At 27.6% G+C, this 14,622-nt stretch overlaps 1 protein-coding gene and 1 pseudogene across 1 annotated transcript; one reads left to right on the forward strand and one right to left on the reverse strand.

The window, feature by feature from the left end:
- The first annotated feature begins 1,830 nt into the window (after positions 1-1,830).
- On the forward strand, positions 1,831-5,082 carry LOC119606260 (annotated as a pseudogene).
- Positions 5,083-7,029: 1,947 nt separating this feature from the next.
- Positions 7,030-8,796, reverse strand: LOC119606261 (histidine-rich glycoprotein). The gene is made up of 2 exons (XM_037959692.1): positions 8,547-8,796; positions 7,030-8,478 (listed from the first exon to the last, which is right to left on the reverse strand). The coding sequence occupies exons 1-2, from the start codon at positions 8,568-8,570 to the stop codon at positions 7,030-7,032; spliced, it is 1,473 nt and encodes a 490-aa protein (XP_037815620.1). The 5' UTR covers positions 8,571-8,796.
- Between the last annotated feature and the right edge of the window lie 5,826 nt (positions 8,797-14,622).

The raw sequence follows: 14,622 nt of genomic DNA on the forward strand, positions 1-14,622 counted from the left end.
CGAAAAAAGTCGGAAAAAGTCGAAAAAAGTCGGAAAAAGTCGAAAACTCGAAAATTGTAGAAATAAGTCAAAAATAGTCGAAAATCTTAAAAAACTCTACAATAGTCGGAAAAACTCGAAAAAAGTAAAAAAATTGTCGAAAATAGTAAAAAAATCGAAAAGTCGAAAAAAGTCGAAAAGTCGACTATTTATAAAATACTTATAGTCGAAAAGTCTAAAAGTCGACTTTTAATTAAATGAAAAAAGTCAAAAAGTCGACTTTTCATAAAATGCAAAAAGTCGAAAAGTCGACTTTTAACTAAATGAAAAAAGTCGAAAAGTCGACCTTTCGTTCAACTATAGAACCCTAATTGTGATTCGATTTGGTTTCGTAAAACTAACTGCATGGGACCATAATCTTCTTATTTCAACCATTTGCAAATTGGGCATAAATGAAGTATTTAGAAAATTTTAAAAGTGGAACGTGAATTTTTTTAAAGATTTACATATTCAGACAGGCAAATATCGTGAAATCGATACCAAACGAAATAATAAATTTTAATTACTAAAGCTAAAGTTGAAACCCAGAGTTTTCGAGATATCGCGTTCCAAAGTTTTGAAAAAATAATGTTTGTGGTCATATTTGTTTTCACATCTGAATGTTGAATCTGTCAACTTTAAAGAAAGTTTTACCTCTGTAATATAATCTTGTGATATCTAAACCTAAAACTTTAAACAACTTTAAATGAATATGGTCGATATCTCAACAAAAATTTGTCAATTTATGGCTATTTCAAGATAAAGAGACGAGGTTTTTCTGAAAAATTACAACAAGTTATCTCGAAAACCTAATGCCAGAATCGGATTCAGCGCAGATAAATCTTTTTGAAAAGTATACTTTGGTCTCTGGCTTAAACATTGGTTGACCTGTGTAATGTTAAAATTTTCAAAAATTGTTCATATATTTTTAAGGGATTTTAAAATTTATTATTGCCGATTTTTTAATCCACAATAACTTAACATAGAAATTATAATACTTTTAGGCCAAGTTATTGTCTGCCATTGTACTAATACTTAACTACATAAACGGACAATTCCAAATAATAAAATAAAATGTCGGAGTTAACAACTATCTTTAATAAAGACAAGGAAACGCCAGTAGTTTTGAATACACTATTTGTAATTCTTATAAAAATTTCCTATTTCTTGGGTTTATCAATTTTGACTAACAAGAAAATTACCAATCGTTTGCAAAAATTGTGGAATTTTAAATGGTGTTTTCTAAACATTATTTTATTTACAATCTTACATATTTTAATAATATATTATCATCGCGAACTATTCTATATTGGTGATAATTTTGGACAATTTAATGATTTTGTTAAAGTAACTACAGTCGGCATAAGTCATCTAATAACATTAATTGAAACAGTAAAGACACATAAAATGACAGACGAGTTTTTTCGCATCTATTCCAACTTACACCAACAATGGACCGATGGCAGGCAAACTAAAAAGGAATTAAAAATTTACAAGAGATTTTTCTTATTACTTTTATTCTATTGGGTTGTTGTGTTTGTGGTTGAAATAAACTATATCGTTGACATTTATCATAAAAAACAATGGATAACATTTTTTATCGCCTATATGCCGAGCATCACTATTTGTCGCATTCGCCTTTTGCAGATTACAATGTACTTGTATATGATAATGATCGAAATATTGCAATTGAATAAGGAAATTTTGAAATTGGTTGCAACTACGAAAAGTATAAAATTAAATTTTCTTGAGGAAATGGTATATAATGAACTGTCCGTATTTATGTTTAAATATCAGAAAATCTATTCGATGATGGAGCTGTTTAAGAAATCGTGTTCGATATCTTTATTGGTTATATTTATTAAATCGTATGTTAAAATCATATCGGATAGTTACTGGGCTTATTGGGTGATTTACCACAAAGATGATGTAAATGGTAAGAATACAAAAATACTCATAGCTTTAATTAATCGTTTATGGACTAGCCTTTTGACTAGTCGATGATAGTCTATGGATTAGCCTATTGACTAGCGTATTGACTTCAATAACCAAAAAGTACCAAAGTACTTTTTACAAAAACTTTCATTACTTAAATGAATCGTCTAAGGACTAGTCTATGAACTAGCCTATTGACTAGTGTATGGACTGTCAGTTGCTTAGTTTATGGACTAACTGACTATTCTATTGACTAGACTATTAACTACTCTATGTACTATGCTATTGACTTGTCCTTGAACTAGCCTATTAACTAGGCTATGGACTAGTCTACAGACTAGTCTATGGATAGCCTATTGACCAGACTAAGGATTATTCATTAGACTAGTGTAATATGGTCTATAGGACTATTCTATGCATTAGTCTATTAACTAATCCATGGATAACTCTATTGACTACTCCTCCTACTAGTTTATTGTCTAATCTATGACTACTTTACTGCCCATTCTATGCACTAGTCTAAGGATTAGTCTATTGAATAGCAATTGACTTTCTGTATTTTCAAATATTAAAAAGTATTAAAAAACTAGATTAGTATTGAATTTTCCATCCCTGTTTTAATTATCATATATTATGAAATTGTAAGGAATTTTAAATTTATTACTGCCGATTTCTCTTTTAAATTTACAATGTATTGACATAAAAATTATAACAAACTTATTTCCAACATTAGACCAAGTCATTGCCAGACATTGTATATAACAAATATAAAACGGATAATATATAAATAAAATAATAATGGAAGAATTAAAAACAACTTTTATTAAAGACAATGAAGCAGAAATAATTTTAAATACACCATTTAAAATTTTAATAAATTTTTTAAAATTTTTGGGTTTATCAACTTTAAATAACGGGAAAATTAACAATCGTTATCAAAAATTGTGGCATTTAAAATGGTGTTTACTTAACATTATTATATTTTCTATAATATATTTCTTAATATTATTTTATTATCGTGAACTATTCTATATCGATGATAATTTTGGTTTATTTAATGATTTCCTAAAAGTTGCCACATACGGCTTAAGTCATCTAATAACTCTGATTGAAATTATAATGACACACGAATCGTCAACGGAATTCTTTCGTATCTATTCTACATTGCACCAACAATGGACTGATGGCAGGCAAACTAAAAAGGAATTTACAATTTATAATAGATTTTTTCGATTGTTTCTACTATATTGCATTATTTTATTTGCAATCAATATAAATTATATGTTGGAACTTCGTGAAAAAAAGGAAGAATGGTTATCGTTTTTTTCCACTTACACTCCCAGTGTTATGATTTGTAGTTTTCGCTTGATGCAAATAACAATGTAATTGTATATGATAATGACGGAAATATTGCAATTGAATAAGGAAATTTTAGAATTGGTTGCAACAACAAAAAGTATAAAGTTAAATTTCCTAGAAGAAATGATATATAATGAATTGTCAGTATTTATGCGAAAATATCAAGAGATCTATACAATGATGGAGTTATTTAAGAAATCATGTTCCGTATCTTTATTGGTTTTATTAATTAAATCGTATGTTAAAATATTATCGGATAGTTATTGGACATATTGGGTGATTTATAATCAGGAAGAAGTTTATGGTAAGATGTGAAAAAAAAAAATTGTATAATAAAGTCCGAATAATGGAACCTAAGAAATCGAGGAGTCTTAGTTTGTATTTGTCATTAGAAAATAACTGAAACTTAGATCGATTAGTGTTAAATTTGTTAAAAACAAAGAAAATTTGCTATTAATATATTTTTCTAGTCCATGGACTAGACTCTTGATCGGATAGTTATTGGACATATTGGGTGATTTATAATCAGGAAGAAGTTTATGGTAAGATGTGAAAAAGATGTATAATGAATTCCGAATTATGAAACTATAATTAAGTAAATGGAACTTAAGAAAGAGGTCTTAGTTTGTATTTGTCATTAGAAAATAACTAAAACTTGGATCGATTGGTGGTAAATTTGTTAAAAACAAAAAAAATTGCTATTAATATATTTTTCTAGTCCATGGACTAATCTTGACCAATCTATTGACTAGTCTATGGGCTATTTTATTGACTAAACTACTATAACACAAAATTTTTAGATATAAAATAGTACTAAAATAAGTAGAACACTACTGAATTGTCCATCCCTGTCGTAGGTTAAAGTTCAGAGTGTAAATCGCAAAATACAAAGATATTATTCATAAAAATCGGATCCATTTCAGTTTGCATCTCTTCCCTCACTGTTAAATCCCAATTTTAATATTTTTCCTAAAAAACTCCTTACGATTTTACTTACTCAAACACACAATTAAATTATAATGAAAACTAATGATAACTGGTATTTTTTGATAAATTAACTCACTAAAAATCCAACTCTTTTTGTTGGCAAATGTTCAGAACATTAATCAAAATCAAATATATTTGCACATGCAAAAATTTCAAACTTGACATTTTTAACAGTGACTTTGTAATTGAACTTAACATTGTAATAAAATATACTACATATCATTATTATTGACCATAAAAACAACATTTTTATTTACAGAATTTGCTGAATATTCACTAATAATACCAACAGCTTTTAATGTTTTCTTGACTTTAATCATTTCGAAAGAATGTATGAATGCAGTAAGTTTGAACTGTGGTTTAAAAATCACTAAATATTTAAAGTTTTAACTAAATGTATTTTTTAGGCTAAATTAATACCACATTCATTGCATAGTCTACGTCATCGTGTTGAAAATCTTAAACTTTCGTATAAGGTATGAAAATGTACATTAAATTATGAGTTATCTAATGATATAAACATTTAAGCTTAATATGGTTATATAAATGTTTTCTTATAGATACAAAATTTTTCATTACAATTAAGACATCAGCAAATAGTTATCGATGCTTTTGGTTGTTTTACAGTCGATTGTTATATTGTTAGTGGCGTAAGTTGTGTTGTGGCTTGTAAAATCTATGTCCATTAATCAATATTATTTTATTTTTATTTAGATTTTAGGCTCAATTACCACTTACATGATATTTTACATTGAATTTATGCCGAAATTTAAAAACCTGTAATTATATTTTTACAAAAATATTACTAAATGTTTCACTATTTAATTTTTAGTTAAAAGTAATTAATGAAAATAAAATGTTGCGTAGAAATTTGGTCTTTTAACGTTTTTAAATAAGTGGGCGTAACAGAGGGGGTGTGGCATTTAATCATGATCTAATAATAACGATGGTTTCATCCGTGGCTGGAATATCCGATGTTCGGTAATCACCTTCACTTTTCATCTAAAATCTATTTTTATATTTAAAACCTAAAATCGTCTAAAGCAGTTGAATTCAGAAAAGAGCAAAAATCTGTGATCTCTTCCATTTTCCATCAAAAATCGATTGTTATATGGGAAACCAAATAAATCGGCTGTACATACAGTATAATTGAAAAAGTTGAGCGAATATATATGTAAGCTCGTTTGAAGATCCATATAAAGCAGTATAACTGAGAAAAGGTAGATGGAAAAAAGGATGTACGTATATTTCAAATAGGCCATGTAAGGTCCTATTTATGAAAAATTTTACTTAATAAAGTTTGAATGAAATTTTGAATTTTTTTTCGAAAGATTTAAAGATAAAAGAGATTTAATTAAAATCAGTAAAATTTTCGATCGAAATTCGACTAAATTTTCGAAATTCTATTACAAATAGTGACATTTTCTAGATTCCATATATGATAAAGTAAAACTTTCTAAACTTGATTATTATTAATAAAATTTTCGAATTAAACTAAAACTAGCGAAGTTTTCGAAATTTAAATTTAAAATTCGACTATAAATAGTAAAATTTTGGAATGGGGTGAAATCTTCAAAATGCGCAAATAGTGAAATTATCGAAATTTAACTAAAATTAGTGCAACTATAAAATTTTTGAAATAAAACTACTAAAAGTGGAGTTTTCGAAATTTGACCATAAATGATTAAATTTTCGAGATTAATCTAGAATTAGTAAAGTTTTAAAAGTTTCCTAAATAATGAAATTTTAGAAAATCAAATAAAAACAGCAAAATTTTCGAAATTCGACTTCAAAAGGTGAAATTTTCATAGTTCAACTATAAACAGTTAATTTTTTTTAATTTAAACTAAAATTAGGGCAACTATAAAATTTTCGAATTTTAATTATAAAATGAAATTTTCGGAATAAAACTACTAAAAGTGGAGTTTTCGAAATTTAACTATAAATAATAAAAATTTTCGAGATTAATCTGGAATTAGTGAAATTTTTAAATTTGACTAAATAATGAAATTTTAGAAAAACAAATAAAAACAGCAAGATTTTCGAAATTCAACTACAAAAGGTGAAATTTTCGAAGTTCAACTATAAACAGTAAATTTTTTTAAATTAAACTAAAATTAGTGCAACAATAAAATTTTCGAATTTTAATTATAAAATGAAATTTTCGAAATAAAAATACAAAAACTGGAGTTTTTGAAAATTCACTATAAATAATAAAAATTTTCGACATTAATCTAGAATTAGTGAAATTTTTAAATTGGACTAAATAATGAAATTTTAGAAAATCAAATAAAAACAGCAAAATTTTCGAAGTTCGACTACAAAAGGTGAAATTTTCGAAGCTCAACAATAAACAGTAAAATTTTTTTAAATTAAACTAAAATTAGTGCAACTATAAAATATTCCAATTTTAATTATAAAATGAAATTTTCGAAATAAAACTACAAAAAGTGAAGTTTTTGAAATTTGACTATAAATAATAAAAATTTTCGAGATTAATCTAGAATACTCATTTAAATTAAACTAAAATTAGTAAAATTTTCAATGAATAAATAAAAAAAATAAACGAATTCAATCAAAAATAGTGAAATTTTCGAAAATCGACTAAAATAAGCAAAAAAAAATAAATTCTTTTAATAAATAATCTTTTATTAATAAATACTTAAAGTAATAACTTTTTGTACTATTTCTTACAACACTAGTAAAATCGTTGAACAAGTAAACATATTATTATGGCATATGATAACGGTAGCCACCACTACCTAAACCCTGCACATGACCAGCACTGTAACTATCATGCCCGGTATAAGTTTCTGCTGGATTTGCAGTATTTACATCATTAGAATAATCATCCTTAGTATTGAAATCTTCATAAAGAGTATTTTGTTTTTGATACTCTTTATGGGGGACATTAAAATCTTGAGGTGTTTCGGAAGAAGGTAAATATTTCTCATAATCTGTAACATATTCATGTTGACTGTCATGTTGCGAATCCTCTTCATAATCGCCAGAATGTGTGGTATAATGATGAGAGGATTCTGGAGCAGCGGTTTGTGTGTGTGAATGTTGTGAATAATGATGATGACTGCTGGGTTTTTCATATTCAATTTGTTCTTCATCATGAACTTTAGGTACATGACTATAATGGTAATTTGTTGCTGGCACCTTTTGATAATGATGATGAGGTTTCGAAATTACTTCTCCTTTTGACTGTTGATAGCCATAGTGAGTTTTATACTGATTATTTTCATAATTATGGTTTTTAGCTTTTTTAGTTTCGAAAATTTCTAAAGATTCTTCAATGATATCAGGCAGTAAATGATCATCTAGATCATGGTTTTTATAATAACCTTTAGGAGCTGCGGGTTTTGTTTCAATAACTTCCTCTTCCTCGACGATCTCCTTAACCTGGGGTTCATGGACATAATGACTATGTATATACCTGGGGGCTTGTATTACTTTTATTACTTCTTCTTTTGGTGAATGATAATCATAATTTGTCGGCATTTCTTTGTGCTGATAATGATATTGCGGCTTTTCTTCTACAAACTTAACATGATGATCGTGATCTTCATGATAATGATGATCTTGAGCACTTTCTACTAATTTAATGGTTTCTATATGGTTGTGACCATATTCATGATGAGGTTGATGATGATGATGACCATGATCTTCATGATAATGCTGATTTTGGTCACTTTCTATTAATTTATTAGTTTCTATATGATTTTGACCATATTCATGATGAGGTTGATGCTGTTGATGGTGATCATATTCCTCTACAACTTTAACAGTATTTATTTCTTTAACGGGTTTAATATGCTGATGTTGTTCTTTTATTACATAGGTTTCCTCTATATGTTTAGGACCGTGATCATGTTGATATGAATGTTCATGATTGTGAGGTTTATCCAATTCCGCAAGATAATGATTTTCCAACAAAGGAGCCTTTTCCTTTACCACTACTGTTTTTACGGGTCTTTGGTGATAGTGATGTATAATTTTATGTTTGACATGATGTTTAGGAACATGATGTATCACTGGATGTTTAGATTTTAATATCCCTTTTCCACCTGAGTGTTCATGAGGTATATGCACCTTAATATGCACATGTTCACTACCAAATGTGGGTGAACTTAATACAAATTCCATTCCGAAAATGGTGCAAAAAGCACAGATCTATGACAAACACAAAATTTTTAAACATTATTAAACGTTTTTCTTTTTTGAAAACTTGTTATACTAACTGTTATAATTTTGCTTAAATCCATATTGTTGTTGTGGTACTGTTATAAATCCTTATTAGTAAAAAAAATTCCCGTTATAAAAGATTACACTTTTTCACTTGCGGACGACACTTGATGTCAAGTTCATGTTAAAAATTTGTTTAAACCATACTTTAAGTTTGTTAATAATATATATAGTATCAGCGTTCTCTCTCTTTACAGCTCTCCTAACTCATTTCTCTTTCATATGATTCCAGCTCTCCATTGAATTTTGTTTTGGCAATTTAAAACTGACCTACCAAAACATTTTTTTCATTTAGCCCTAATGCCAAATACGGCTTTAATCAGCGTGAGTATGGGCGAACAAGTGTAACGGTTAAATATTTTGCTCATTTAAATTTATAACGATCAACGTTATTGTTTCGACTATTATCTCATTAGTGCTTTTCAAGCAGCAGTCAGTCAGTCAGTGGTGGTATGTGGCAAAGAGTTGTCTGTGGTTAACAAATCTTTTGTTAATTTTTTATGCCATTATTATTTGGAAATCATTTGAAATAATGATGATGCTACTACGTGTAGGAAAGTTTTTTGAAAGCATACAAATTTGTTTAATGTTTATTTTTATATAAATTTACCTACAACATGAGTTGGTATTTTTTAAGCTTTGTTTAGATTATTAGTTTTTATTTTATTTTGAAAAGTAACAGAAATCAATTATGTTAAAACAGTGGCGGTAATAAATTTTGCGATAAGAAAAAAAAATAAACCAAATACATAAATTTACTTTGCAGAAAATTATGTCAGCTTACGAGATTTTTATATGTCACAATTGCTAATTTTCGGCAGAAAGGAAATTCCCAAGCATAACCCAGTAAAATATTTTCAAATTTTGGTAATGAGTATTGTAGGTAATGTAGTTATTTCACACATTACTTGGTAATGGGTGGTCTTTATTAATAAAATTATTTCATTTTTTTTTTTTTTTGGATAGGATTTGTAGCCAGATGTATAGAGCGTATGTGTAATAAGGAATTAGTTAAGAGTTTTAAACCTAGTCGATATTAGAAGATTTTTTTAAGAAATATTGATTTGCACCTTTGTGTAAAAACTATTCCAAATAGCACGATAAAACAACTTGTTAATAGAGCATTGGCTAATAGAATAGACTAATAAATACAGAAAATAACTGTAAAGCCGATTTTAAATCCAGAATAGTCGGGTAAGCATATTTGTAACCAGTTATTTTTTGGTCATCGACAAACAAAAATAAGTAGTTATTCACCCAAAAAGAAAGTACTTACACTTTGCTTCAATATTACTTGCCTACTTACCGGGTAAGTAAAGATTTTACTGGGTAATTTAGTATATCTACAAAGGAGTCCTGTGTGATCACAAAATTATCAATATTTTCGAGAATTAGTGCCTTTTTAAGGAACTAGAGAGATTTTATGTTTTTTGTATAAGAAACCAAATTTTTATAGAAATATGGCCCTATAACTATTTTAAAATTTTATATTAAAAAAAAGTGGGCGTAACTAAGAGGTGCGGCAGCCAACCAAGATCAAAAGAATACGATAGATTCTGTCGAAAATAGATTTTCCGGTTATCCAAATTTCGCATAAATCGATACAGTAGTTTTTTCATCTGTGTTTTACTGATTTACAAATAGTGGATGCAAAAGGGGCGTGGCATCAAACCGATAGGTTTATCATTTTTTTATTATAAACCTATTGATTTACTAATTTTCTTTAAGTTAATCGATCTAGCAATGTTTTGTCTGTTTTGTATAGGAATTTGGAATAATAACTTTTTGCTAAGAGTGGACATACATTCAAGATCCAATGTAGGTTATAGTTCCTTTTGTTACTAGGCCTATCGGTATGCCAAATAATATAAAAATTAGTTCATGGCTTTTTCATCTGCATAGAAATGTTAAATTATATCAAAAGAGGGCGTAAAAAGAGGCGTGGAATTCAATCAAGATCTTATATAATTGTTTAGCTTAATATCTTTCTAATTGATATTATATTTAAAACAGTGTTACTCTAATGATAAAAATACAAAAAATTTAACTTTTTTCATTACATAACTTTTTTTCTAGTTTTGAAATTAATTTTTTAATGCGTTTTACATTCAATATTAAGAATCAATTATTGTGCTAATAAGCCCACTGTATTACATTTCAACTCTCATAACGTTAGCTAAAATAAAAAGCAATTCTTTAAAAAACGCCACTGGTTTCCAAAATTTCATATCTTTTGCTCTCTCTACTGCTCTCAGATACGCTCTATTATTGTAAATTATCATCGTTTTTAAGTATTATATAATTGTATATTTTAACAATTTGTAATTTAAATAAATAACAAATAAATTAATTATCAAATTAAGTTGATCTCGAATATGAAAAGCAAAAGTTTAAATCTTTTGAAAAATGAGACAAAAAGCTTTCGATAATTAGATTATGTGAGATAAAAATACACAGACAAGTTGCGTTAAAAAAAAAAACGAAATAAAACAATACAATAAATATTTATTATTATTTTATAATAGGAATTTAAATTTTAACATACTACTTTAAAAACATACTGAGACATTAGGGAGACCAATTCTGAAAACACGTTAATGAAATGTTTGTATATAGGGAATTTCCAAATACCCTGACATGACAAAATTAATCATGGTAATTTCCAAATTTGCAATGATACATTTAATTTGTCTCGATCGTGATATTCTTAATTTGAGAACTCTATAGCTTAATGAGTATTCCAACTAAGTAATTAACATTTTTGAAAGCTTAGGTTCACAAAGTACCTACATATATTTCGAATAATTGTAAAATTCTACGTCGAAATAACTATGTCCATTCGTATATCTGTTTAAGGTATTGTGGGTCCTATAGGATAATTCCTAGGTCCTGTGGATATACATACTTCCAGAAGGAATTATATTTAAGATTAGAAACTTTGTAATGCAATGAAGAGTCCACTTTATCAAAGATTCTACCACAACTAAGAAAACTGTTCCTGCCAAAACGGTAAGCATTAAGAAAAATTACCTTAATTGTGGAACAAAGTTATTTTTTTGTGCACCATCCTAATATTATAATATGCATATGTAATGCAAAATAACGCAAGTAGAATTCACCAAATTTTGCATGGATCATGGTAAAATACAAATACCTCTTCATAGTTATAGAAATGGTCTAAATATAAAAATCAGTACAATTTAAATTGATTTTTATTCCATTTTGAGTTAATAAAATACTGGACGAATTACATCGTATTATGCAAGATTTCCATAAAATCAAAAATTTTTAATCCTAATTTGAAAGAAAATTTTAAATCAAAACATGACTCAAATCTAAACTATTTGTTTCCTACTATCTATATTACATAGTCTATTACACCTCTATGTGTAGGGTAATCAAATGAAGACCTATAATGTCACACTAACAGATGTTTATAGTCTAGACTTTATGACGTTTTCTATATATGCTTTTATACGCGACACAACTAAAGAGGTATTATGAGATATTGGTTATGCACCCACCCTCAAGTTAAACAATCGACTCATTTGCTATGTCTATTAAGTCATATCTGTCCATCTGACTGTGCTTGCAAGATAAAGCTTATTGAAAATGTTGAAAATAACCTAGCCTCTATACAACCCAACATGAATATGTTTAATAAACTACAATTATCTCTAAATGTGAGTCTAAATGGTTCCATCGATTTTCGAAAAGATTAAGCCTCATTTGACCTTGGTCCCCATAAAAAGTCTCTTTTAGAAAATTAGTTAAATAAATAAATATAAAGCCCTCCTTCAAATGTTATCCGCCTGTAGTTGGCCATAGCCCCCATATTCAAAAATAAATCACATTTAACTGATATAAGGTATCATAAGATCGACCATGTACGATTTTCTTACTTGTTTTCATTTTAGAGTTAAATAAAAAAAAAATAAACACAAGTCTATAATTTTTAAGAATTTTTTTTAGTGTAATACGTTGCTAATAACAACAAATTATTGATTTTTTTTTTAACAAAATGTGTTTTATATACATATTTAAAATGCTGTTATACAAATTAAATTAAATAAAATAAAATAATGATTAAAATTTTTAATTAATTGACCACACAAAACATAGCGGGTTAACGCCATATAATAAATTGTGATCTATGCAACTTATAGAATAACTAAAAAAATATACGTATCTGTGTATGTAAGTCTTAAAGGGTCGTTTTATAGAAATAAACAAAAAATCTATAATTAAGAACATTTGGAATAAATTTTGTTTCAAGGGGAAGTACTAGATTAAAAAAGCAGCTTTAACTACAAACAACTAAATGCTAACAACAAACTAATTTAAAAATTTTTATTTTAAGAAAATACAAAAATTTACACACTACAGAATTGTGGGTTTTCAAATGATCGATTAATTAAATATGAATATGCAAAAATGTAACTTAAATTAGAGTTAAACATGTCCACAAGGTGTTGAACGTAAAGCAATAAAAACGGCTTTTGTCAAAGTGGGAAATTGAGGAAGGTTCTTTCCTATGATTTATACATTGCGTACTCCTCGTTTTGAAATACGTTCAAAACACGAGGATCAAATCTAACGTTTAATCTTAAACAAAATAGACCCGAGTTGAACCAAATTTTTTTTTATTTTCTATTGTACCCAATTACATACAATATATAAATATACCAACAGTTGCTAAAAGGTTTTTCTCGAACCGAAACCTCTTGAAAAGATTACTTAAATGGAGTAAAATAATCTTTGTTTTTATTTAATTTTTAATTTAAAAAAATCATTTGTTCTTTTCATAACTGTTGATAAAAATATATAAACAAGAAAAAACTTAATTTTTATCAATATCAAATATTACCCGGTAACAAACAAAATATAACGAATAAAGATTACAAATCGTGTTCGAATATAAAACTCTCCCAATATATATTTTAGCCAAGACGAACCAAATTCAAATACGAATTAAAAACAATAATAAAGAAGAATCGTAACGTAATCGTACAAGTGAGTATTCCTACGAGTGCACAACAACACATTTATATTTGAATTTACAAGTTAGTATGTGTAGTTGCAGTGGAGAGCAAAACTGGTTAACCTCTTAAAAATTTTGCTATTGAAAATATTGGTATCAGATTCACCTCTCGCGAAATCACTTAGAATAATAAAAAAGACTATAGTGAAGATTATAGACTAGAATATAGACTAAACTATAGACTAGACTATAGACTAGACTATTGACAAGAATATAGACAAGATTATAGACAAGAATATAGACTAAACTATAGAATAGACTATAGACAAGAATAAAGACTAAGCTATAAACTAGATTTTAGACTAAACTATAAACTAGACTATCGACTACATTATAGACTAGACTATAGAATAGAATAGCCTATAGACTAGACTATAGAATACATAAACTCGACTACACTACTAACTACTACTATCCAGACTATAGACTAGACTATAGACTAGACTAGACTATAGACTAGACTATAGACTGAATAAGACTATCGACTAGACTATAGACTATAGACTAGACTATAGACTAGACTATAGACTAGACTATAGACTAGACTATAGACTAGACTATAGACTAGACTATAGACTAGACTATAGACTAGACTATAGACTAGACTATAGACTAGACTATAGACTAGACTATAGACTAGACTATAGACTAGACTATAGACTAGACTATAGACTAGACTATAGACTAGACTATAGACTAGACTATAGACTAGACTATAGACTAGACTATAGACTAGACTATAGACTAGACTATAGACTAGACTATAGACTAGACTATAGACTAGACTATAGACTAGACTATAGACTAGACTATAGACTAGACTATAGACTAGACTATAGACTAGACTATAGACTAGACTATAGACTAGACTATAGACTAGACTATAGACTAGACTATAGACTAGACTATAGACTAGACTATAGACTAGACTATAGACTAGACTATAGACTAGACTATAGACTAGACTATAGACTAGACTATAGACTATAGACTAGACTATAGACTAGACTATAGACTAGACTATAGACTAG

The sequence above is a fragment of the Lucilia sericata genome, unplaced genomic scaffold (assembly GCF_015586225.1).
Source record: "Lucilia sericata isolate MDLA Ls3-8-SP2 unplaced genomic scaffold, ASM1558622v1 Contig000565F_arrow, whole genome shotgun sequence".
In the NCBI taxonomy this organism is placed as follows: Eukaryota; Metazoa; Arthropoda; class Insecta; order Diptera; family Calliphoridae; genus Lucilia; species Lucilia sericata.

Coding starts and splice junctions, on each gene's coding strand:
- LOC119606261 (XM_037959692.1), bottom strand. CDS start 8,570: ATGGATTTAAGCAAAATTATAACA. Junction 8,479..8,546: donor ATTTAAGCAAAATTATAACA/GTTAGTATAACA, acceptor TGTTTGTCATAG/ATCTGTGCTTTTTGCACCAT.